Source organism: Physella acuta, unplaced genomic scaffold, assembly GCF_028476545.2.
Source record: "Physella acuta isolate Inbredline_101_S28 unplaced genomic scaffold, ASM2847654v3 ptg000995l, whole genome shotgun sequence".
Classification (NCBI taxonomy): Eukaryota; Metazoa; Mollusca; class Gastropoda; family Physidae; genus Physella; species Physella acuta.
Window position 1 is genome coordinate 169,024 of NW_026732512.1, and position 24,004 is coordinate 193,027.

General features: G+C 36.9%; 1 protein-coding gene across 4 annotated transcripts in view; it reads right to left on the minus strand.

Annotated features, from left to right (window-relative positions):
• Positions 1 to 10,030: 10,030 nt before the first annotated feature.
• LOC131954397 (ATP-binding cassette sub-family A member 2) overlaps positions 10,031 to 24,004 on the minus strand; it is a 53,328-nt gene continuing 39,354 nt past the window's right edge. For all 4 annotated transcript variants that reach the window (XM_059318030.1, XM_059318033.1, XM_059318031.1 and 1 more), the window contains 17 exons: positions 23,429 to 23,627; positions 22,860 to 22,965; positions 21,646 to 21,821; positions 21,264 to 21,438; positions 20,165 to 20,280; positions 19,851 to 19,998; positions 19,290 to 19,413; positions 17,453 to 17,585; positions 16,599 to 16,719; positions 16,162 to 16,340; positions 13,552 to 13,693; positions 13,302 to 13,436; positions 12,959 to 13,062; positions 12,282 to 12,486; positions 11,542 to 11,679; positions 10,988 to 11,188; positions 10,031 to 10,198 (listed from right to left, as the gene is read on the minus strand). In XM_059318030.1, the coding sequence (XP_059174013.1) occupies positions 10,172 to 10,198; positions 10,988 to 11,188; positions 11,542 to 11,679; positions 12,282 to 12,486; positions 12,959 to 13,062; positions 13,302 to 13,436; positions 13,552 to 13,693; positions 16,162 to 16,340; positions 16,599 to 16,719; positions 17,453 to 17,585; positions 19,290 to 19,413; positions 19,851 to 19,998; positions 20,165 to 20,280; positions 21,264 to 21,438; positions 21,646 to 21,821; positions 22,860 to 22,965; positions 23,429 to 23,627 (2,429 nt within the window). In that variant the 3' untranslated portion in view covers positions 10,031 to 10,171. The remainder of the gene's footprint in view (positions 10,199 to 10,987; positions 11,189 to 11,541; positions 11,680 to 12,281; positions 12,487 to 12,958; positions 13,063 to 13,301; positions 13,437 to 13,551; positions 13,694 to 16,161; positions 16,341 to 16,598; positions 16,720 to 17,452; positions 17,586 to 19,289; positions 19,414 to 19,850; positions 19,999 to 20,164; positions 20,281 to 21,263; positions 21,439 to 21,645; positions 21,822 to 22,859; positions 22,966 to 23,428; positions 23,628 to 24,004) is intronic.

The following is a 24,004-nucleotide window of genomic DNA, read 5'->3' on the forward strand; positions in this document are numbered from 1 at the left end:
AGTTGGGGGGGGGGGTGCGATTCCAGAAATGTTCTATTAATTTTGCATATAATGTGGGAGGTGGTTTCAGTAAATTTTATAATGTGGGATTGTGGTCTACTAAAATGATACTTTAACACGTATCACGTGTATCAAAACGTCTCTTCGTGTTTTAAATATAAGTGCACCCCCCCCCCCCAAAGTAGATTGCTTGTTTTAAGCATTCTTGGTTCTTCTTGCTTGGGTCAGATACGAGAAGTTGAATGGAGAAGATTTCGACTTACTTTTAAAAAGTAAGCCTGCTTTGTCTGTAGTTATGTAACAATTGGTCTTATTTTCGGTGCATTTTAAGACAAACCTTGCATGTAGTTGCTTGCGTGAGTACAGGGGTGGACTGGCTCGCCTGTCTACCGGCAAAAATCCCAGTCCCCCCCCCCCCCCCCCGCCCCCGTCAAGTAACTGCACTCTAATACTCCTATTAGTGTTAAGATTTTAAAAAAAAGTTTTGGTATTTCTCCATTTTACCATTTCCATTAATTCATACCAAAGCACATTGAAAATTTAATCTGCTTGTGTGTTTACGGTCGGCTATACATTACTATACAATGTCATGTGGATGTCGCAAGCAATCTTTGTCGTTGTTGGAGAGTAGAACGAGAAGGGAAGTAAAACTGCTCCTCTATTTGGATTTAGTGTCTAAATCATGCAAGGGATTATTTTTAGTTAATCGTAAAATTTCGAACAAGCTACGAAAATGGGCGACCAAAGGTAAATAAAATGTAGAATCAAGTTGACCTGCGCTTGCAGCTAGCACATCCTAGCGAGGTTGACGTTAAAATCAAATGTAAATCTTGTTCGGTGCCCTCAAGGGACACAACTTGTTTGTTTTTAATTCACCGGATCACAAGCCTTGCTAAAACTGGGGAAAATTTTAAAACTTTGGTCGCACATGATAAAAAAATCTGGCCAGGCAAGTGTTAAGTGGGACGATCCTGTCAGTCTGAAACCAACATTGATTTTGTTAATCTACAAGAGGTGAGTACACGCTTGCACCAGGGTGATCTCACGTGCAGCACCAACCCACGTGATCAGCAAACAGACACGTGGCCCGGGGTCATGACACAGTTTAGGATTTCTGGGGGAGGCTGTAGGTCAGTAGCTGTGTCACCCTGACCTACAACTTGTTAAAATAGCTCACATGGTCGCAATGATGTTTAACAACAAAATTCCCAGCTAGATTTAGTTGGGTTTGTTGCTAGATGTAGCTGACAGTGTAATACAAGCAGGCAATTGTGAGGAGCAAGTCGGAGGGAGGGGGGGGGGCTGGGACAGGGGGAAGGGGCTCATACAGGGGGGAGGGACTGGGATATGGAGAGGGTACGGGAGAGGCTTGGACTGGGGGTAGGGGTTGGGATAGTGGGAGGGGATGGGATGGGACAGGGAGGATGGGAGAGGGACAGGAGGAGGGTCCGAGGGGCTGGGACGGGAGGGCTGGGACAATGGGTGCCATTCAAGGGCCTACATACACGACATTCTGCAAACATAACCTAAGTATTTTTAAAGACCCTATTCATATAATTATACAGATGCTTGCCGTATAATAACAGATGGCTGTCAAATATTGACAAATAACTGTCAGAAATTGACAGATGGCTTATTTGTTAAATTTTCATCTTGCAATGTATTTTCTCCACGTACATGGCCTGTATACCTAAAGCAGCTGCTACAAAATGTTTTCCACAAGAAAAGAGCTCTCATTAACAACAGGTGTTTCTTTTACTACTGGATAAAAGACTTTTAAAGGTCGAATTGTCTATTCATGAAAAGTATTAAGTTATTTTGTTTCGTTGAAAAATGTACCGTTAACGGCAGGTTTTTAAATGCACATGTTTACAGCGCTGAACTTGAACGTTTGAACTTAGCAAACGTCTGGCTGATATTTACTCAGCTTAGGTACACTAATTTTGTTCCGTAATTTTTGGCCTCACAAAAATTTGAATAACTTCGACACGGAACTGTTTTTATTTATTTTTTCTCGTACTCTATAGGTCAAATAATATATTATTTAAAAAAAAAATTTTTAGTTTTTAAAAGCAATCAAAATCTACCAAAAAATAAAATTGTGCATACGAAAATACGTCATCCATTAAAATAGTCGAATAACTCTAACAAATTATGTGGTTACCTCCCCTATTCCCGGTGACTAAACTAAATAACAAAAAGACACATTGCGGCGGCGCATGCCGAACGTAACTATCATCAGAAGGAAATGTTTGCGACATAATCTCGTCAAAGTTCGCCATACTTCAAACATATCCTCGGCTCAAAGGATTATCTCGTAGCAGATTAGCAGGTGATATTCAAACGTTTGTAACCGTCTTTAGTGATCCTACGTCTGCTTGACTCATTCACACGCATATATATATATATATATATATATATATATATATATATATATATATATATATATATATATATATATATATATATATATATATATATATATATATATATATATATATATATATATATACCCTAGATGTATTTTGTTCGGGGGTGGGGGTGGGAAGAAATCTCCGGATCAGTATTTCTTCCAGACATTTTTTTTCTGCGGGGTTGCACTTGAATTTTTTACACTGGTAAAAGTATATATTTTCTATATAAATTCTATTCCGTTCGTGGGGTGGGGGGGGGGGGGGGGGCGGTAGACGAAGAGATGCCTGGGAGAAACTCCGCTACGGAGGGAGGGGGCACTTGAAAGTTTCTTTATCGAAGGGGGGGATGGGGAGATACTGCATAAAATGTATACTTTTTTTAAAATTTCAAATGTTTATTTCGTTCAGGTGGAGGGGGTGCAGTGCCTTAAGGAAACACTGAACAAGATTTTGTTTTACATCACACAGCAATGTAGGGCCCTACTGTGGAATACCTGACTCCAGCTAACGTTTTTACCCCTCAACTTGACTTAACCTCTGATTACATTCTTGCCGGTACAGACTAACTACACTCATTCAGTCAAAAATTTAGCACATTAAAAAAAAATAGTCCCGCTAATCTATAAATAGAGTTTGTTAAAAAAAAACGAAAGAAGACGAACTTCGACAAACATCCGGTACAATGACTCACATCATCTACGTGGTCTAATCTATATATATAATTCTCTTCTGGGAGCCGTTAGAAAACAAGCTGCAAGCGCCTCCTTGCAGTCCCCTCTCTTTCTCTCTATCACTATCACTACCACCCCCACCCCACCCCCACATTGTCTGGTGAGCTGTGGTCACGCTAAATGTTTACAAAGCTAAATCTTTACAAATCGTAGAGCCGTAGAGCCGGGTTTCTATTAGGGGCAAAATATTTTCAGTGGCAGCATTGGTAGTGTCGAATTCACAAATTATGAATTACTGAAAAGTAGAAAATAAAACAACTAAATAGCGGCGTATGATACGCTGCGGGTCGGCTCGTTTACTTTATTTTTCTTACATAAAAAATGTCTGGGGGGGGGGGGGGGGGGGTTGATAACAATTATTCTGTCCGTCAACCATCGCCTACGATCTACAAAAAATGAAGACAGTCTTCCAGTGGCTAACCATTTTAATAAGAGTCAACACAACATTCAACCCGACTTTTGTGTGACCGCTGTCCATTTTGACCATAATTTTAAAACACGGAAACACGGTTCAAACTACGCTTTAGCACTCAAGCACCAGATGACTTCAACGAGCTGGTATTTTTCATCTAACCCCCCCCCCTCCCTCTATATTGTATCTTCATTTGGAAATCGCGGTATTTAGACAAGACGTGTTTTTAATGTCGAGCTAAATCCAAAATTATGGTACCGTGTCTGTTTAGTTTAGTCTCGCACTATACTGCTTTGTGCTGACGAAGACTTTTGGTCGAAACGTCCATGGTACCTATAATAGTGCTTAATCTTCGGTGATATCAACACTGCCAGTTTTAGAACCATTTGCATAAAGCTCACTGAATGTACCATTTTTATTTGGTTAAAAAAAGCTTGACGTCATTTTTAGATGACCGTCAAGAGGTTGGTACAACAGCCTTATGGCAGCCAGTCAGATCCTTCAAAGGTTGGTACAACAGCCTTACGACAAACAATGCCGGTCTGATTGACAAAAGTTTAACTTATTTTTAGTACTTTGATGCATTATACGTTCCCTAATGACGTCATAGCGCACTGTTAGAGATGCGCAGACGTTCGCTTCCGCCATAATACAACCTTCACAATACCCACAACAGTCACAATACCCAGAACAGTCACAATACCCACAACAGTCACAATACCCACAACGGTCACAATATCCACAACAGTCACAATATCCACAACAGTCACAATACCCACAACAGTCACAATATCCACAACAGTCACAATACCCACAACAGTCACAATACCCACAACAGTCACAATACCCGCAACGGTCACAATACCCACAACGGTCACAATACCCACAACAGTCACAATACCCATAACAGTTACAATACACACAACAGTCACAATACCCGCAACGGTCACAATACCCACAACGGTCACAATACCCACAACAGTCACAATACCCATAACAGTTACAATACACACAACAGTCACAATACCCACAACAGTCACAATACCCACAACAGTCACAATACCTACAACAGTCACAATACCTACAACAGTCACAATACCCACAACAGTCACAATACCCACAACAGTCACAATACCCACAACAGTCACAATACCCACAACAGTCACAATACCTACAACAGTCACAATACCCACAACAGTCACAATACCTACAACAGTCACAATACCTACAACAGTCACAATACCCACAACAGTCACAATACCCACAACAGTCACAATACCCACAACAGTCACAATACCCACAACAGTCACAATACCCACAACAGTCACAATACCCACAACAGTCACAATACCTACAACAGTCACAATGCCCACAACCTTCACAATACCCACAATACACACAATACCCACAACAGTCACAATACCTACAACAGTCACAATACCCACAACAGTCACAATACCCACAACCTTCACAATACCCACAACAGTCACAATACCCACAACAGTCACAATACCCACAACAGTCACAATACCCACAACAGTCACAATACCCACAACAGTCACAATACCCACAACAGTCACAATACCTACAACAGTCACAATACCCACAACAGTCACAATACCCACAACAGTCACAATACCCACAACAGTCACAATACCCACAACAGTCACAATACCCACAACAGTCACAATACCCACAACAGTCACAATACCCACAACAGTCACAATACCTACAACAGTCACAATGCCCACAACCTTCACAATACCCACAACAGTCACAATACCCACAACAGTCACAATACCCACAACAGTCACAATACCCACAACAGTCACAATACCCACAACCTTCACAATACCCACAACAGTCACAATACCCACAACAGTCACAATACCCACAACAGTCACAATACCCACAACAGTCACAATACCCACAACAGTCACAATACCCACAACCTTCACAATACCCACAACAGTCACAATACCCACAAGTCACAATACCCACAACAGTCACAATACCCACAACAGTCACAATACCCACAACAGTTACAATACCCACAACAGTCACAATACCCACAACCTTCACAATACCCACAACAGTCACAATACCCACAAGTCACAATACCCACAAGTCACAATACCCACAAGTCACAATACACACAACAGTCACAATATTCAAAAATATTCATGGGATTGCAGAGAACTAGTTCCTAGAAAAAAAAGCGCTATCGAAAACTGCGCAAACAGAAACATGCGCAAATACAAACTATTTATACCAGTACAAATTTATCTTCTCGTATTTCAAGGACATTTTTTTTTATTATTATGTTACATTTTAAATGTCCTCAGGTATCGATTTAAAAACAAATTCTCAAGCGCACTTTTTTTTTGTGCGTAGTTTTCAAATGCGCATTTTCCGGTCACCCAGGCAACCAGAATGTGGAAGACAACTGTCGAAACAAAATACATTCCAACAGGACAGAAAAAGCCAACCACATTAAAAGTAAATCAAAATTTTATTGTAAGCCATTTTTCGTAAGCCATTCCTGTACAAACCCACCATAAAGCCATAAAGGAAGTGAAAACCAAACTCGATGCTAAACTTTTGAACTCATTCAAATTAAAACCAAGCTCGACAATAGTATAGAAAATATTTACAAAAACCCAAGTACATGAGATTGTACGATAAAATTTTGGTTCACTTTTTACATCCAAAGGCCAGTAACTTAGACCTATGGTATATCATATCAATTTTATTATTTTCATATCTCCATTATTTTGTAAAAATAAAAACTAGATCCAACTATAATATAACCATAGTTTTACCCTTTTGAAACTGTAGAATAAACACAACTGTAATTAAAAGTAATAAAAAGAAAATATGAATTGCTGTCAATTATACTTTTTCAACAATGGGTATAATTCAAGTATCATCAAAAACATAAAGATAAATAATTATATTCTAAATAAAAAATATAACGTATTCTAAAAACATCAAAATAATTTCTTCAAAGCATCACATTTTAAATGTGAGTGGAATTTTAATTAAGTGGTGGTTTTAGTTAATCTTAAAAATCTTTAACAGTTTATATTTATAAATAACAATCTGTCATTTCATTGGCTGTCTGTAAACTACTAGTATATTCAAATTTAGAATTAATTTTTAACGAATTAAACTTTCCTAATGAATTTTTTAAATTTTACTATAATGATGAAATATCAACTATTTATTTTATTATCTATCACTTTTTACCTATCAGTGGCAGATAACTGACTCTTTTGAAAATAGGGAGGTTAAGTTGATAGTAGTATTGTAAAATCACTTTCCAGTGTTAAGGTCAGTTGTCAGTATAATTAAGTCGATTACTAGCAAGCCAACACCCCAGTTTGTTGAGGATTCCATCACGACTAATGGCATTATCAAACACTGCTATTGAGAAATATGACAAAAACTTTGCATGAAAATGTATTGCTTAAATCGAACATTTTATTATGCTGGATTTTGTATGCTTAACCTGAGAAAATTATATGCTTTAAAAAAAAAAATTATTATTAGTTTATTTTTACACAGAATGACAACTAAAACATATAATAAAATATATAACATTAAAACATTTCCTATACACAAAAAAAGAAACTATCACAAACAAAATCAAATTAAAACATTTCCTATACACAAAAAAACAAACTATCACAAACAAAATCAAATTAAAACATTTCCTATACACAAAAGGAAACAATCGCAAAAAAAAAAAATCAATTGAAAAAAATTCATCTACCACCATGGTTTAAACAAAAAAAAATAATATTAACGAGATGAGATCAAATGAGTGTCATGATACAAGAATGTCACGATGAATGGAAATTAATCTGCCCATTGCAATTAATCATGTGATGAATGGAAATTAATCTGCCCATATCAATAAGTCATGTGATGAATGGAAATTAATCTGCCCATATCAATAAATCATGTAACGAATAGAAATATACCCATATCAATAAATCTTTTAATCCAGTTTTTTAATCTTCTCAACCTGACAAAAGCTGAATCACAGTTGCATAGCTCTGCTAATGATGTGACCCAACAGGCCACAGTAGTGGACCAGGAAGTGATCTGGCTGCAGCCCCTGCTGTATCTGTCCATGACAACTGGCTACTAACATGGTGTAACTTATTGGTATAGTGGATAAACAGTTGTAAACAATGACAACTTGCTACTAACATGGGGTTACTGCTTGGTATAGTGGATAAACAGTTGTAAACAATGACAACTTGCTACTAACATAGGGTTACTGCTTGGTATAGTGGATAAACAGTTGTAAACAATGACAACTTGCTACTAACATGGGGTTACTGCTTGGTATAGTGGATAAACAGTTGTAAACAATGTCAACTTGCTACCAACATGGGGTTACTGCTTGGTATAGTGGATAAATAGATGCAAACAACTTGCTCACTTAAAGCACACTAGAGTTATTGTACTTGGTAATGCATAATGGGTCTGTAACTGCTAACTACTAATGCCAACAAGACTACTTGATGCAAGTACTAGAGCTAGTCTGGGGCTCATTATGAGATATCTCAAACTATCAAAGTAACTTAATTAGTAAGTTAATTAGGCTAGATAAATAAAAAGACTATCAATATAACTGTAGTATGGTTCAGTTAATGTGCTCATTTGTATGAATGTATGTATTCATGTGCATGTATAAAACTAGCTTGAGCAAGAAGTAAATGCAGTTAAGCACAGTATATAGGATATGTAAATACAATGTCTAGATAACCAACTTTAAAAAATATCACTATGACTGTAGTATGGTTAAGTTAATGAATGTATATGTATGTGTTCATGTGCATGTATAAAACTAGCTTGCATCAAGAAATTAATGCAGTAAACCACAGTATATAAGATACATACCTACAATATCTAGGTAACTCTATTATAAACATCTATTTTAGTACACTATTCAAAGTAAATTCAACTACCTAAATGACACCAATTAATGGAGTTACTTTAGACCCATCCAATTGTGTATTGTTGTGGTCAGGTCGAACCCCCGTCCCCTCACCCCTCCCAACCAAAAGTATGGAGAGCCTTAAGGAAAAATTTCTCTTATAATGCTGAGTGTGTTGACTGTAACCATACAAATAGCAAAGGTCATGACATGACAACATTATTTCATTTAGCAATTCAAGTGACCAGTAGATTAATATCCTTGCACAAAGGCAAATCATCATAAATGTAATGTGTGGGCCATGATGTAATACACAATATCATTCAATGAGACATTATTGCTCAGTGCTGAATCCAAATCAAGAGTTAGCTCCCTTCTACCCTATCACAATAAGCTAAACCAGTTGTGATGTAAGTTTTTAGCAAAATAAAATGCACTTAAAATCACTTGTAATAAAATAGATTGTAATTCAAATAAAGAAGTTATTTTTAAAAATTATATTTACAAAAAAAAAAAAAATTTGCAGTAAAAGACAAGGAATAGTCATATCTTAGTCTACACAATAAGTGCAAATGAATGAAATATTCGTGTTGTTTGTAAATTGTTACATCTGCTGTCTGAGAGAAATTTACTACAGCCTAGTATTTATATTTAACATATGAGTATATGAATTAAAAATTTAATTTAATCTAATAAACTTTCTTTCAGAATATGGCTATCTTTAATTTAAAAGGAGAGGAAAAGTTTTTAATGAAAGGCAAAACAAGCAGAGAACATTTCCTCCCAGTAAACGTAATATGCAACCAAGAAATAAAATTATAATTTATTGAATGGAATTCTTAAACGAGGACACTTAATTCAAAACACATTTTCAAACATTTAACAAAATGATTTTAAAAAAGGCATGTTACAAAGCAGCTATGCTGCAATTATATTTTTATTATATCTTGTGTTAACGGTATTCAAGTGGGTTACTACATTATTTTTATGCTCAATGGTCCATAAAAAATTGGTAAGAGATGAGAACAATTCAATTCTAGATGGAAACAACTCATCACATGTGTTGAGATGCCAAAAATATCAATTATACATTGGGTTACATTTTATTTACAATGAGCTAAAAATATTTTCAAACAAATGTATGGGGACTAAACAACATGCAGTGTCATGTGATGAGTGCATGAACAAGGAATAACCTTGACATTCAAAACTCCATGCAGCCTGCGAATTAATTTGTGTTAATGTTTAGCAATGGTATATTTTTAGCTACCTTTTGAACAAGAATAGAATATAATTTTTTTTTTCAGAAGTCTGTGCAAGTGAGCATATGAAAATGAGATCAACTTTGGTCAAATTCTTGATTGTTTCCCTTATAAGTTTGCCCTTTTCAATGTGTGTTACCTCCCTTGCCCAAACTCTTGAGATCCTACAAATGAGATTAAGAGGAGAAAATGGCACTGAGAACTTTGAGCAACACTGTGACGCCACCTCCAGCTGCGCTACTGGGGTTTTTTTTTCCTCAAAGAAAACTGAAATCTGGACCAATCACAATTAAGTAGGTCAATGGATGGTTGACGCCATGAAAGTCAGTGGTTGGCTGGTTGTAGGTCAGTGGTTGACTGAAAGATAAATGGTACAAAGCTAGCTGTATCACAGTTGGGGATCACAGTGGCATCAGGCTCAGACGATTCTGGAGGGTAAATCAAACAGTCACATTAGAGGGAAGAATCAAACAGTCACATTAGAGGGAAGAATCAAACAGTCACATTAGAGGGATGAATCAAACAGTCACAATAGACCTGTCATCTACATATAAATAATGATGTTTTAACTTGTGACATAATAATTTAATGTATGGAACTTGTTATTTTAATTTGTGGAACTTGCTATTTTAGTGTGTCTAACTTGTTATTTTAGTGTGTCAAACTTGTTATTTTAGTGTGTCAAACTTGTCATTTTAATGTTGGAATATGTTATTTTAATGTTGGAACTCTAAACAAAACCTACAATTTTAACAAGCAAAAAATTCTACCTCATTTCAGCAACATACAACATAATACAAAATGAATTTAAAAAGATAATTTTAAAAAAGATAATATAATATTAATAATATTTAAAAATATAATTTGAAATCACTAATAAAGTCTAAAAGGGTCACTAAACAGATTCACAACTAGTTAATCTTTGGATACACAGGTTTATTACAAACTATTAACCATTGATAAATAAAAACATTGTAAAAACCACTGAACTGTACAGCTATGATTAATGATTCCACAAATTAAGCCAGTACTTGATCTAGGTCTCTCCTGAACCTTAATGTCAGAGGCTTTTAAAAAAATAATTTCTATGGCTTTTGAGTACTCATTGCACCAATTGATTCAAATGAATACTGATGTTATTTGAGATCTCATTACCGCAGTAGATTCAAATGACATGACATGGCCATGACATATAGTAATGCCATCCGAGTACTCACCCCATCAGTAGTTTCAAATGACAACATGACATCGTCATCACTGAGATCAAAGCTTTCATCTGATTGGTCCACATTGGTCAGCAGGTCTTCATCCCCCGGGCTGAAAGGGTCCGAGGCTCTGGTCCTCTGGTGGCTCTCAGTGCTGCGCTCAGCCTCGCGGTGTCCCTGGTCATTCTGCTGCTTCACAAAGTTGATAAAAACCTGAAACAAAAATTACATCGAAACTATTTACATCAAACAGATATTACATTATAACCAATTATTGTAATCTGCATCTTAAGAACAACTGTTGATACATCTATAGGAAAATAATGGTTTTTTTGGGGAAATATTTCTGTTAAAAAGAAGTTGTGTATTGGTGAATTTTTATACAGTAATTCAAGAAGTAGCAGACTGTTGAGATTATTAAAAAATGTATTGGGATTTTTTTTTATTTTAATGCATTTCTAAATATACAAAAATATTTAAACAATTTATTTTATACAATAGCAAAAGATGAATTGATACCATAAGTATCAAAAAGCTGAAAGATTCTGTGACAAGACACTACTCACATTGTCCAAGGTGTTTTGACTGACAGAAAAATCTTCGACCTCGAGATTTGACGCCGCCTCCTCCAGCTTGGAGAACAACATGGCCAGATCAACGGGGCGTGTCTTGAGTTCATATTGCACAATATTGTAATGTTCTTCCTGAAAATATTGCACAATATTGTAATGTTCTTCCTGAAAATAGTGCACAATATTGTAATGTTCTTCCTGAAAATATTGCACAATATTGTAATGTTCTTCCTGAAAATATTGCAAAAAATTGTAATGTTCTTTCTTAAAATATTGCACAATATTGTAATGTTCTTCCTGAAAAGATTGCACAATATTGTAATGTTCTTCCTGAAAATATTGCACAATATTGTAATGTTCTTCCTGAAAATATTGCACAATATTGTAATGTTCTTCCTGAAAATATTGCACAATATTGTAATGTTCTTCCTGAAAATATTGAAAAAAATTCATATTGCACAATATTGTAATGTTCTTCCTGAAAATATTGCACAATATTGTAAAATGTTCTTTCTAAAATTATAGCACAAAATTGTAATGTTCTTTCTGAAAATATTGCACAATATTGTAGAATGTTCTTTCTAAAAATATAGCACAAAATTGTAATGTTCTTCCTGAAAATTTGCACAAAATTGTAACCTTTTTTTTTTAAATATTGCATTATAGATGACGTACTATGCATGGACATAGAACTGAACTAGAATTTTGACTCTTGCTATAAATGATAAACTCACCTTAAGTTCAGCCATTGGTATATTTCTCTGCACAAAGCGCACGATATCCCGGCGCGCCCTATCAGGGTTGGGGCCTTTAATTCTGATGGTGAAGGTGTAGCCGTCACCAAACCTGTTCTTCAGGTGGGTGGAGCTGCCCAGACATTTCAGCTGGCCGTTGACCATGATGGCCATACGCGAGCAGAGAGCTTCACACTCCTCCATGCTGGGCATAAGAAATTGTTCACACTGATAAACCTAATCTCTAAGGAATGTTCACACTGATAAACCTTATCTCTATCTGTATGACATTATAACCATAGCTGCATCTCTTTCAAGTTTGAACATAATTTTTAAACTGCTGAAAGCTATACCCCTCTTAAGACAAATTTAAAGTAAAAAAAAAAGTAGATTTCCCTTTTCAAACCTGACGGTCTATAGGGCAAGTGAAGTTCACCTGTTTCTGTGACCTCGGCATATGAAGAGATAGTGTGGTCAGCACTATGCCCAGCTGCCTTTACTTTCCCTAAGGTCACACTAACGTGAGTTAGGTACCCATCAGAGTTGGGTGGACTCAGGGACGTCTTCTGACTTGAACCCAGATTCAAACTCTAGACTTACGGGTTAGCAGTCCAGCTCTCTACCGCTAGACCACTCCGCCCCTTAAGACATAAATTTAGCCACAGTTATTCCCCTACCTGTGGGATGTAAGGATGACAGAGCGGCCATCTTGTACCAGCCGTAGAATGAGATCCCACAGGAATCTTCTAGAATGTGGGTCCATGCCAGTGGTTGGTTCATCCTAAAACAAACAATTTTTGTTACACATTTTATGCCAGTGGTTGGTTCATCCTAAAACAAATGTTTCTTGTTACACATTTTATTATTAAAATAGCAGCTTGTAATGATAAAAAGACAACAACCTTAGAGCCACTGAACTAAAAACTGTTTGAAAACAATGGCTCACCATAAAAATGATGGTTGTGATGATAAAAAGACAACAACCACTGAACTAAAAATTGTTTGAAAACAACGGCTCACCATAAAAATGATGGGAGGGTGACCAATCAAAGCTATTGCTGTTGAAAGTTTCCTTTTATTTCCTCCGCTGTATGTGCCTGATAGCCTGTCAGCTAACTTGGTTAGCCCCAGTTTATTTATAGCCCACTCCACAACCTGATCATGTGGAGGAGCAAAAAATTATATTTAAATCCCAACAGTTAAAAAATAATTGTCTCCTAATTCAACAATGTCTGTACACATAGCCAGCACTAAAGGGGAGCAACCAGACCTGTTTCTCATCACTTGGGGGAATCCCCCTGACCCGGCAGTACAGCTGCAGGTGTTCCCTGGCTGTCAGCTCGTCATAGAGGGAATCAAACTGGGGGCAGTAGCCGATGTTCTGCTGCACCTTCTTCAATTCCTTCACCACACTGGGGCAGAGGGAAAACAAAACTTGAACACATCAGGGAGACAAGTGAAACACATCATGGAGAAAAGTTAAACATCATGGAGAAAAGTGAACATATCACAGAGAAAAGTGAAACACGTCATGGAGAAAAGTAAAACATCACAGAGAAAAGTGAAACACCACAGAGAAAAGTGAAACACCACAGAGAAAAGTGAAACACCACAGAGAAACGTGAAACACCACAGAGAAAAGTGAAACATCACAGAGAAAAGTGAAACATCACAGAGAAAAGTTAAACATCACAGAGAAAAGTTAAACATCACAGAGAAAAGTTAAACATCACAGAGAAAAGTGAAACATCACAGAGAAAAGTGAAACATCACAGAGAAAAGTGAAACATCACAGAGAAAAGTGAAACATCACAGAGAAAAGTGAAACATCACAGAGAAAAGTGAAACATCACAGAGAAAAGTGAAACATCACAGAGAAAAGTGAAACACCACAGAGAAAAGTGAAACACCACAGAGAAAAGTTAAACATCACAGAGAAAAGTGAAACATCACAGAGAAAAGTGAAACACATCACAGAGGAAAGTGAAACACATCATGGAGAAAAAAAAACACACCACGGAGAAAGTGAAACACACCATGGAGAAAAGTGAAACCCACCATGGAGAAAAGCAAAACACACCAGAGAGAAAAGTGAAATTTAAGTGAACATTAGACAGTAGGAGACAATCAACTGGAAACACAAAAGCTGTTTAGTTGAATCTGACACTTTCTTTTCAGTCACTTTCTGTGCATTTTTTGATGATATAAAAAATGTTGTTTGTACTTCAGATAAGTAAAAAAATTATCAGTATTTATCCTCCAAAAAATAAATTTAAGTTGCTACAAAAATGGACAGGCTTAAAGAAAGTTCATATATTTTAAAAAATGAAATGACAAATTCTTCTTAAGATTTCTTACTGAATTACTTTTCCAGCGTAATTAAATTCAGTCTATACACAATTATTCCAGCTTTACCAACAAAACTCACCTGTAAAATTCAGTTAAGCATAACCCACCTGTAACATTAAGCATCACTCACCTGTAACCATTGAGGTAAGCATAACTCACCTGTAACATTAAGTTTAACTCACCTGTAACATTGAGGTAAGCATAACTTACCTGTAACATTAAGTTTAACTCACCTGTAACATTGAGGTAAGCATAACTTACCTGTAACATTAAGTTTAACTCACCTGTAACATTGAGGTAAGCATAACTTACCTGTAACATTAAGTTTAACTCACCTGTAACATTGAGGTAAGCATAACTTACCTGTAACATTAAGTTTAACTCACCTGTAACATTGAGGTAAGCTTAACTTACCTATTAAGTTTAACTCACCTGTAACATTGAGGTAAGCATAACTTACCTGTAACATTAAGTTTAACTCACCTGTAACATTGAGGTAAGCATAACTTACCTGTAACATTAAGTTTAACTCACCTGTAACATTGAGGTAAGCATAACTTACCTGTAACATTAAGTTTAACTCACCTGTAACATTGAGGTAAGCATAACTTACCTGTAACATTAAGTTTAACTCACCTGTAACATTGAGGTAAGCATAACTTACCTGTAACATTAAGTTTAACTCACCTGTAACATTGAGGTAAGCATAACTTACCTGTAACATTAAGTTTAACTCACCTGTAACCATTGAGGTAAGCATAACTTACCTGTAACATTAAGTTAAGCATAACCCACCTGTAACATTAAGTTAAGCATCACTCACCTGTAACATTAAGCATCACTCACCTGTAACCATTGAGGTAAGCATAACCCACCTGTAACATTAAGTTAAGCATAACTCACCTGTAACATTAAGTTAATCATAACCCACCTGTAACATTAAGTTAAGCATCACTCACCTGTAACATTAAGCATCACTCACCTGTAACCATTGAGGTAAGCATAACCCACCTGTAACATTAAGTTAAGCATAACTCACCTGTAACATTGAGGTAAGCATAACCCACCTGTAACATTAAGTTAAGCATCACTCACCTGTAACATTAAGCATCACTCACCTGTAACCATTGAGGTAAGCATAACCCACCTGTAACATTAAGTTAAGCATAACTCACCTGTAACATTGAGGTAAGCATAACCCACCTGTAACATTAAGTTAAGCATCACTCACCTGTAACATTAAGCATCACTCACCTGTAACCATTAAGTTAAACATAACCCACCTGTAACATTAAGCATCACTCACCTGTAACATTAAGCATCACTCACCTGTAACATTAAGCATCACTCACCTGTAACCATTGAGGTAAGCATAACCCACCTGTAACATTAAGCATCACTCACCTGTAACATTAAGCATCACTCACCTGTAACCATTGAGGTAAGCATCACTCACCTGTAACCATTGAGGTAAGCATAACCCACCTGTAACATTAAGCATCACTCACCTGTAACATTAAGCATCACTCACCTGTAACCATTGAGGTAAGCATTCCCTGCGGTGGGCACCAGGTCTCCAGTCAACATCTTGAAGGTTGTTGTTTTACCCGCACCATTGACACCCAGCAGACCAAAACATTCCCCTGGGGGAACTCCTAAACAAATCCTGTCCACAGCCAGGTGGCGCCCTAGTCTTCGGGTTCTGTAAACCTGAAGACGAAACAAAATTGGCTTGAAAACAATTATCTTGATCTGGCCATTTTTTGCCATCATGTTCATCCTTACAAAATGCACACGCACTTAATGTGTGATAAATAGATCCATCTTAATCTCTTTTCAAGGTAATTGGTTAATTATGTAGTTTTCCAATTAGATTCCTATACATTAGTTTATAATATGATTGATTAAAATTAATTTTATTTTGAAATTATAAATTTGCTGGATAAATTATAACAAAGAATGACTTACTTTGGTCAAATTTTCCAGAACTAGCATGTCATATTTTCCATTGCCTTTTAAAACTCTTTTCCTTTCAATGGCTACATCATTGTCTTCCCCAGCCAGTGAACTTAAAGAGACTTTGTTCTGCCTGAAGAGTTTTATTTGTTTCATATAAAGATGTTCATATACAGATATAGTTGCAAATTTTACATATCCTGCCTCAAGATTAAATACAGTTTTAAGATTTCCCTTTTTAGGAAAAGTAACTTAAATTTGTAGTAATATAAATATGTCAGATATGGTATGAATGAATATTTAGAATTAAAATTGTTCATTTCAAAAGAAAGGGGTCGGCGTGGTCCAGTTGGTAAAGCTCATGGTTGCTAAACCGAAAAGTCTCGAGTTTGAACCCTCGGGCAGATGAGGCTCGTTAGCTGGGGACAGCCACTCTTCTAGGAGAGACAACTCCAAAATTAAACAACTGCTGCCTTGTAGTTTGTTCTTGGTTGGACAAAGGCTATGGAAGCAAATCCAAAAAGAAAAGCAGGCTGAAATCGGAGTCAATGGCCTCAATGGCGCATAACCAGTTGATACGTAACGCTTAATTGTGTTGGAGGCGTGGTCGAGTCGGCAAAAAGCTCATGGTTGATAAATTCCAACAAAGTCTCGAGTTCAAACCCACTGGCAGATAAATCTCGATCCCCTTCAACACTAATAATTAAGAACGAAGAAGAAAAGAAAAGAAAGTAAGTATGTTGTATAGACACAATGAGATAGAAATGTACAGCTATCTGTTTTTAAATATGGCAAAGTAACTCCATATAAATAAATAGCAAAAAATAAAGTAATTGGCTGCGTACATTCAGCTTGACAAGACTGACCTTGGCCTCAAGAAAAACCTGTATTCACACATGAGGGTGATGCAGAAGAAGAGTAAACCAATGGATGCCATGGCAACCAGGTTACATGGTATTAGATCCCACTCCATGGCTGACCTCATTTTATCTAGCTGACCTATGGGAGGATACAGACAGAAAGTTGACCTATGGGGGCATACAGACAGAAAGTTGACCTATGGGAGGATACAGAAAGTTGACCTATGGGAGGATACAGACAGAAAGTTGACCTAAGGGAGGATACAGACAAAAAGTTGACCTATGGGAGTATATAGACAGAAAGTTGACCTATGGGAGGATACAGACAGAAAGTTGACCTATGGGAGGATACAGACAGAAAGTTGACCTATGGGAGGATACAGACAGAAAGTTGACCTATGGGAGGATACAGATAGAAAGTTGACCAATGGGAGGATACAGAAAGTTGACGTATGGGAGGATACAGACAGAAAGTTGACCTATGGGGGCATACAGACAGAAAGTTGACCTATGGGAGGATACAGAAAGTTGACCTATGGGAGGATACAGACAGAAAGTTGACCTAAGGGAGGATACAGACAAAAAGTTGACCTATGGGAGTATATAGACAGAAAGTTGACCTATGGGAGGATACAGACAGAAAGTTGACCTATGGGAGGATACAGACAGAAAGTTGACCTATGGGAGGATACAGACAGAAAGTTGACCTATGGGAGGATACAGATAGAAAGTTGACCAATGGGAGGATACAGAAAGTTGACGTATGGGAGGATACAGACAGAAAGTTGACCAATGGGAGGATACAGACAGAAAGTTGACCAATGGGAGGATACAGACAGAAAGTTGACCTATGGGAGGATACAGACAGTAAGTTGACCAATGGGAGGATACAGACAGAAAGTTGACCTAAGGGAGGATACAGACAGAAAGTTGACCTATGGGAGTATATAGACAGAAAGTTGACCTATGGGAGGATACAGACAGAAAGTTGACCTATGGGAGGATATAGACAGAAAGTTGACCTATGGGAGGATACAGACAGAAAGTTGACCTTTAGTGCTACCCACTCTACACATTATCTAGCTGACCTATGGGAGGATACAGACAGAAAGTTGACCTATGGGAGGATACAGACAGAAAGTTTACCTATGGGAGGATACAGACAGAAAGTTGACCTATGGGAGTATATAGACAGAAAGTTGACCTATGGGAGGATACAGACAGAAAGTTGACCTTTAGTGCTACCCACTCTACACATTATCTAGCTGACCTATGGGAGGATACAGACAGAAAGTTGACCTATGGGAGGATACAGACAGAAAGTTGACCTATGGGAGTATATAGACAGAAAGTTGACCTATGGGAGGATACAGACAGAAAGTTGCTGTAACATATCTCTTGTTTAGTGCTTCACACATACACATGGCCTACTGATATCAATCTAACTGTATTCATTGATTTAATACAGAACAGACCTTTACTTAAATCTATGTAAATTATTTTAAATTTTCAGAATAAAAAAATACACATTAAAACTCTAATCTAGTTATTTTTAAATCAAGTTCTAAAATATAATACTTGTTCGGGAAGTTTTTGTAACAGCAAACCTAAGTAATAGCCTACACAGGCGATGTAATAGCCTTTGTAATAAACTGCAAATTTGGTTTAGAAAAATAATTCTAGGTAAAGCACTACAGTATAGCGATGTGAAACAAATATCAACATATTCAGCACTAAACTAATGGAAATGACAAGCAATCTTGATGAGTTCCCCAATTTAAATTGGTCTAGTTGAGTGTCCATTTTGGAAATTAGAGTACACACAAAGAATGTTTCGACCTACCTGTTTTAAAATAATATTCATTTTTGTATTCATTGAAAGCCAGATCCATGAGGCCACGCCCCAGACAATAGTTGGGGAACATCATGAAGGCGACTTTCAGAACTTTGTGGACTCTCTCTAGGTCCTGTAATCAGATCATGTGATCAGGTCATGTCTACGTACCAACCATAGGTTACAATAGTTTGAAATTAAGCACAAAACAATCTTTTTTTCTAAATTTAATGAATTATATTTATTTAAAAACAGACACAAAATTAACATTTTTTCCACTTATAAAAATATATTTTACTTTTAAAATCTGATTTGAAAACAGCATTTTCGAATCACAAGAATGAATAATTTACTTAAACCCATATGGTTAGCCTTAGTTATAAAATAAATAATACATTTTGGATAATCTATTTGTTTTTTCAAATTAATTTTTTGAAAATAATTCTTTAAAACAGTACTTTTCTTAATAAGATATTTAATCCTTTAAGTTTTCCTTTCATAACCTGCCATCCAATCCTAGCCCTTGTAAACAAACACCTGACTGGGCTATTTTTAGCCTGTACCACTCACATGATCATAAGAGAAAATCTCCAACAAGAAGCTGCAGACAATGCAGGTGATGCCAGTGAAGAGGTTGATGACAATCAAGGCAATGTAGGCCGTGCTGGGCTCTTTGAACCAGAAAGAGGCTGGGTACATCAAGGGGGTCATGGACCAGCTGGCAGAAGACACAACACAATGTAGGGCAGAAGACACAACACAATGTAGGGCAGAATTGTGGGATTATAGTCATTTTTTTAAATTGGTTTATTAAAGTAGTGAAGTGTTGGTAAATCTTTTTTCTGGAAGATTAAAAAAGTTTTAACAGGGAATGGTCTACTTACCCATACATGAGAAACAATGCCACAACAGCTGGCAGATTGGCAGATGACACATAGGCTGGGATTTGGAAGATGAGTAGAATCATAATGCACATGAATGCTGGGATGACATAGTTGGCCTGGAGAAAAAACAACAATTGTGTTTTTTACTGTAAGAATTTTGGGATTAGAAGTGAAATCATTATTCACAATGGGAAGACTGGCTGTATCACTGATTTGATTGGAATCTATTTAACTTTTTAAAACAACTCAAGATAACTTATAGGAAGTTTTGTTACTGAGGGATTAAATATTTAACTTTAGCAGCAGATTTAATTAACATGTCTAAGATATTATCTCCCCCCCCCCAACTACACCAGTTAAACAACAGCACTAGGCACACTGACCCCCCCCCCCCCCCTCCCCAACCACCTAAGATAAATATCAGCACTGACCATGTCCCAGATATAATTTCCACACCACCACCCCAGTCAAACATCAGCACTGACCATGTCCCAGATATAATTTCCACACCACCACCCCAGTCAAACATCAGCACTGACCATGTCCCAGATATAATTTCCACACCACCACCCCAGTCAAACATCAGCACCAACCATGTCCCAGATATAATTTCCACCCCCCCCCCCCCCCAATCAAACATCAGCACTGACCATGTCCCAGATATAATTTCCACCCCCCCTCCCCCAGTTAAACATCAACACTGACCATGTCCCAGATATAATTTCCACCCCCCCTCACCCCCCCAATCAAACACCAGCACTGACCATGCCCCCCCCCCCAATCAAACATCAGTACTGACCATGTCCCAGATATAATTCCCCCCTCCCTCCCCCCCCCCCCCTCCAGTCAAACATCAGCACTGACCATGTCCCAGATATAATTCCCCCCCTCCCTCCCCCCCCCAATCAAACACCAGCACTGACCATGTCCCAGATATAATTCCCCCCCTCCCTCCCCCCCCCCAATCAAACATCAGCACTGACCATGTCCCAGATATAATTCCCCCCCTCCCTCCCCCCCCCAATCAAACACCAGCACTGACCATGTCCCAGATATAATTCCCCCCTCCCCCCCCCCCCAATCAAACATCAGCACTGACCATGTCCCAGATATAATTCCCGATCCAGTACATGACAGGGTTCATGCCTGTGACAAACTGCAGGTGTTTGGACTTGGTCGACTTCTCATAGACCAGGAAAACAACAAAACTGGCCGGCACAAAAGACATGGCGGCAATGATGAAGATAGAGATCAGTACATCAGACCCTTCAAGACTGGGGAGATAAGACATTGGACAAGTAGAATGCAATACAATACATACAGAAAATAAAGTTTTAAGAACAGTACATTATCTTCACTTATTATAATAGTAAGGTTGAATATTATTTAAAGAGAAATTTTTAAAATGTTACTAAGCTAATTGTTAAAAAATTACATGCTTACACATTTCAATTTCATTAAAAAAAATCAGCAAGACCTACATGTAGTCAAAGGAAGAAAGTTGACTTTTGGTGTCGTTCCATGGGTGGTTGTACAGAGTTATCCCATAGGCTGCAGGGTTGCCCTTCTCTGGTGGCAGGTTGGCTCGCAAGATGGCGTTGTTCAGGGAATTCAGGAAAACTCCCATAGAGTGATAGCCCTTGTGGTTAAACCACATCTGAATAGACAGTTTGCACAATTTAAACCACATCTGAACAGACAATTTAAGGCTAGGTGCGGTACCAAATTTAGGTGTATCGGGTGCCTGATGTAGAATTTCAGTTTTGACCTAATTATTTAAATACATTCATTTCTAAACATAAAAACATATTAGTTATTACTAGAAAATAGTGATTTGTATTTTGTATTTATTGGGTAGTTTTTAAAAAAAAATTTTTTTTTTACTTCTTTTGCGTTTTTCTCAAAATTACAAATTTTACACTTCAAATTGCTACTCCTCAGTTAGTTCTACTGTATCTTACTGAAACTTTACCTTATTATTCTACAGATACATACACATAACTTCTATGTTCAATTTCTATCAAAACTTGCATTATTTTGATTTTAAAGCCAGAAATAAGCTACATTTGTGCACGTTTAAGCATTTTTTATCAGATTGATAGAATTTTTTTTAGAAAAAAAAGTTAGCTTGGCTTTACTTAAAATGTGAAACATAGAACTTAATAAGCTTAAATCGCCCTATATAATGCATGCATTTTGGTGTGTTTAGCACTTGTGGTTATAGAGCCTTAGCATTTTGAAAATGATAAACAAAAACAAATATGGCGGCCATTACCATGGCAACCATATGATAAAATAGATTCTTATACATTTTTTAAAAATAACTTTCAGTATATATTAATTAGCTTGAATGGTTTTTTAATGGATTAGCTTGAATAATAACGAAAAAGTGCATTTGGTGTAGCACCTAGCCTTAAACAGTTTTACCACATCTGAGAAATCTTTTAAAAATTGAAACCACCGATAGACACTGGACCAATACAGACAGTTGGCCAATAAAAATATTGGACCAATATTTTTTATAAATCCCTGCATTTACAATTTGTTGTCAGTTTTAGAAGATAGTTTTAAAAAACTACAATTGAATAAGCAGGTAAGAAAAAAGCTACAGTTAAGAATTAAGATAAACCCCTCTGTTGGTATAAAATACAATGTGAAAGTACTGAAGCAAATTATTTCATTACTGTTGACTTACTGTGGCCACATTTCTCACTGCCAGTTTTTTGAAAAGTGTTGGAGCATTTAGGCCAAAATTTTCTGGTACATAGTTCTGGACTAATCCAAATGACAGGCCTCCATACCTACAGTTAAAAAAATATTTACATTAATAAAATTGTAATAGTATTAGGAGAGATGAAAAATTTAAACTAATGGCAAATTAATTAATTTCGGCCAATGAGAAAATAATTTAAACTGTTGTAAAAGTGTTAATTTAAACTAATGGAAACTTATTAATTTAAAATAATAGAAAAGATTTTAAATGTACATGTCCAAGCATGGCAATAAATGCTGTTCTGTTATTAAATTTATATTATATTTGGTCAAATGTTGTTGAGTAATTTTGTTATTTTAATTTTTTTATTTACCAAATCTTACAGCCGAGGTCTGACTCATCAAATATTTGACTGAGGTCAACAACAAAAATTGATGATTAGTGGTCAAGGTAAGGCTATAATTCAAATCTTTAGTTGTGTTTACATTCAACTGCATGTAAGCCTATTTTTATAAAGGCAAGAAAAGAGAACTCTGAAAGTGAAGAGTGACCTGTGCATCTCCATGTCGTAGGTGGTGTAGAGGAGGTAGTCTTGTGTCTTCTGGCCAGTGATGTTGCGCAGGGTGTCCAGTGATACGGCCCTGTAGCTGGGCGGTTTCTCGTACGAGTCCTGCTGACAGGTGAAGCCGGTGCCATCTTCCTTGCAGGCACAGTTCTTGGGGTAGAACAGATTGGGGCTCAGGTGCCAATCTGTTCATGGGAAAATAATCTTTTGACGTGATCAGGGTAAGGTTTGGGATAGACAAGATAGTCTAGTCAGAATAATATACAGACAAAAAGGGAGAGGGGAAATCCATTACAATAACGAAGTTTAAGATGGATTCAAATTCTAAAACATTACAATTTACAAGGATATGGTTATCAGATTCCTATGACTCACATAAGCATTGAAGGGTGGCAGGACATGAAACCCACCCCCCCCCCCCTTCTTTCATGTGAAATACCGCCCACGAAACTGGAGTAGGAACTGACCTTAAACCTAAAATTTTACAATGTTAGGGTTAGAAAAATTTTCAGGATGACACTTTCCTGAAGGTATGATTGACAGGGGGGAATAGGTTCAGTGG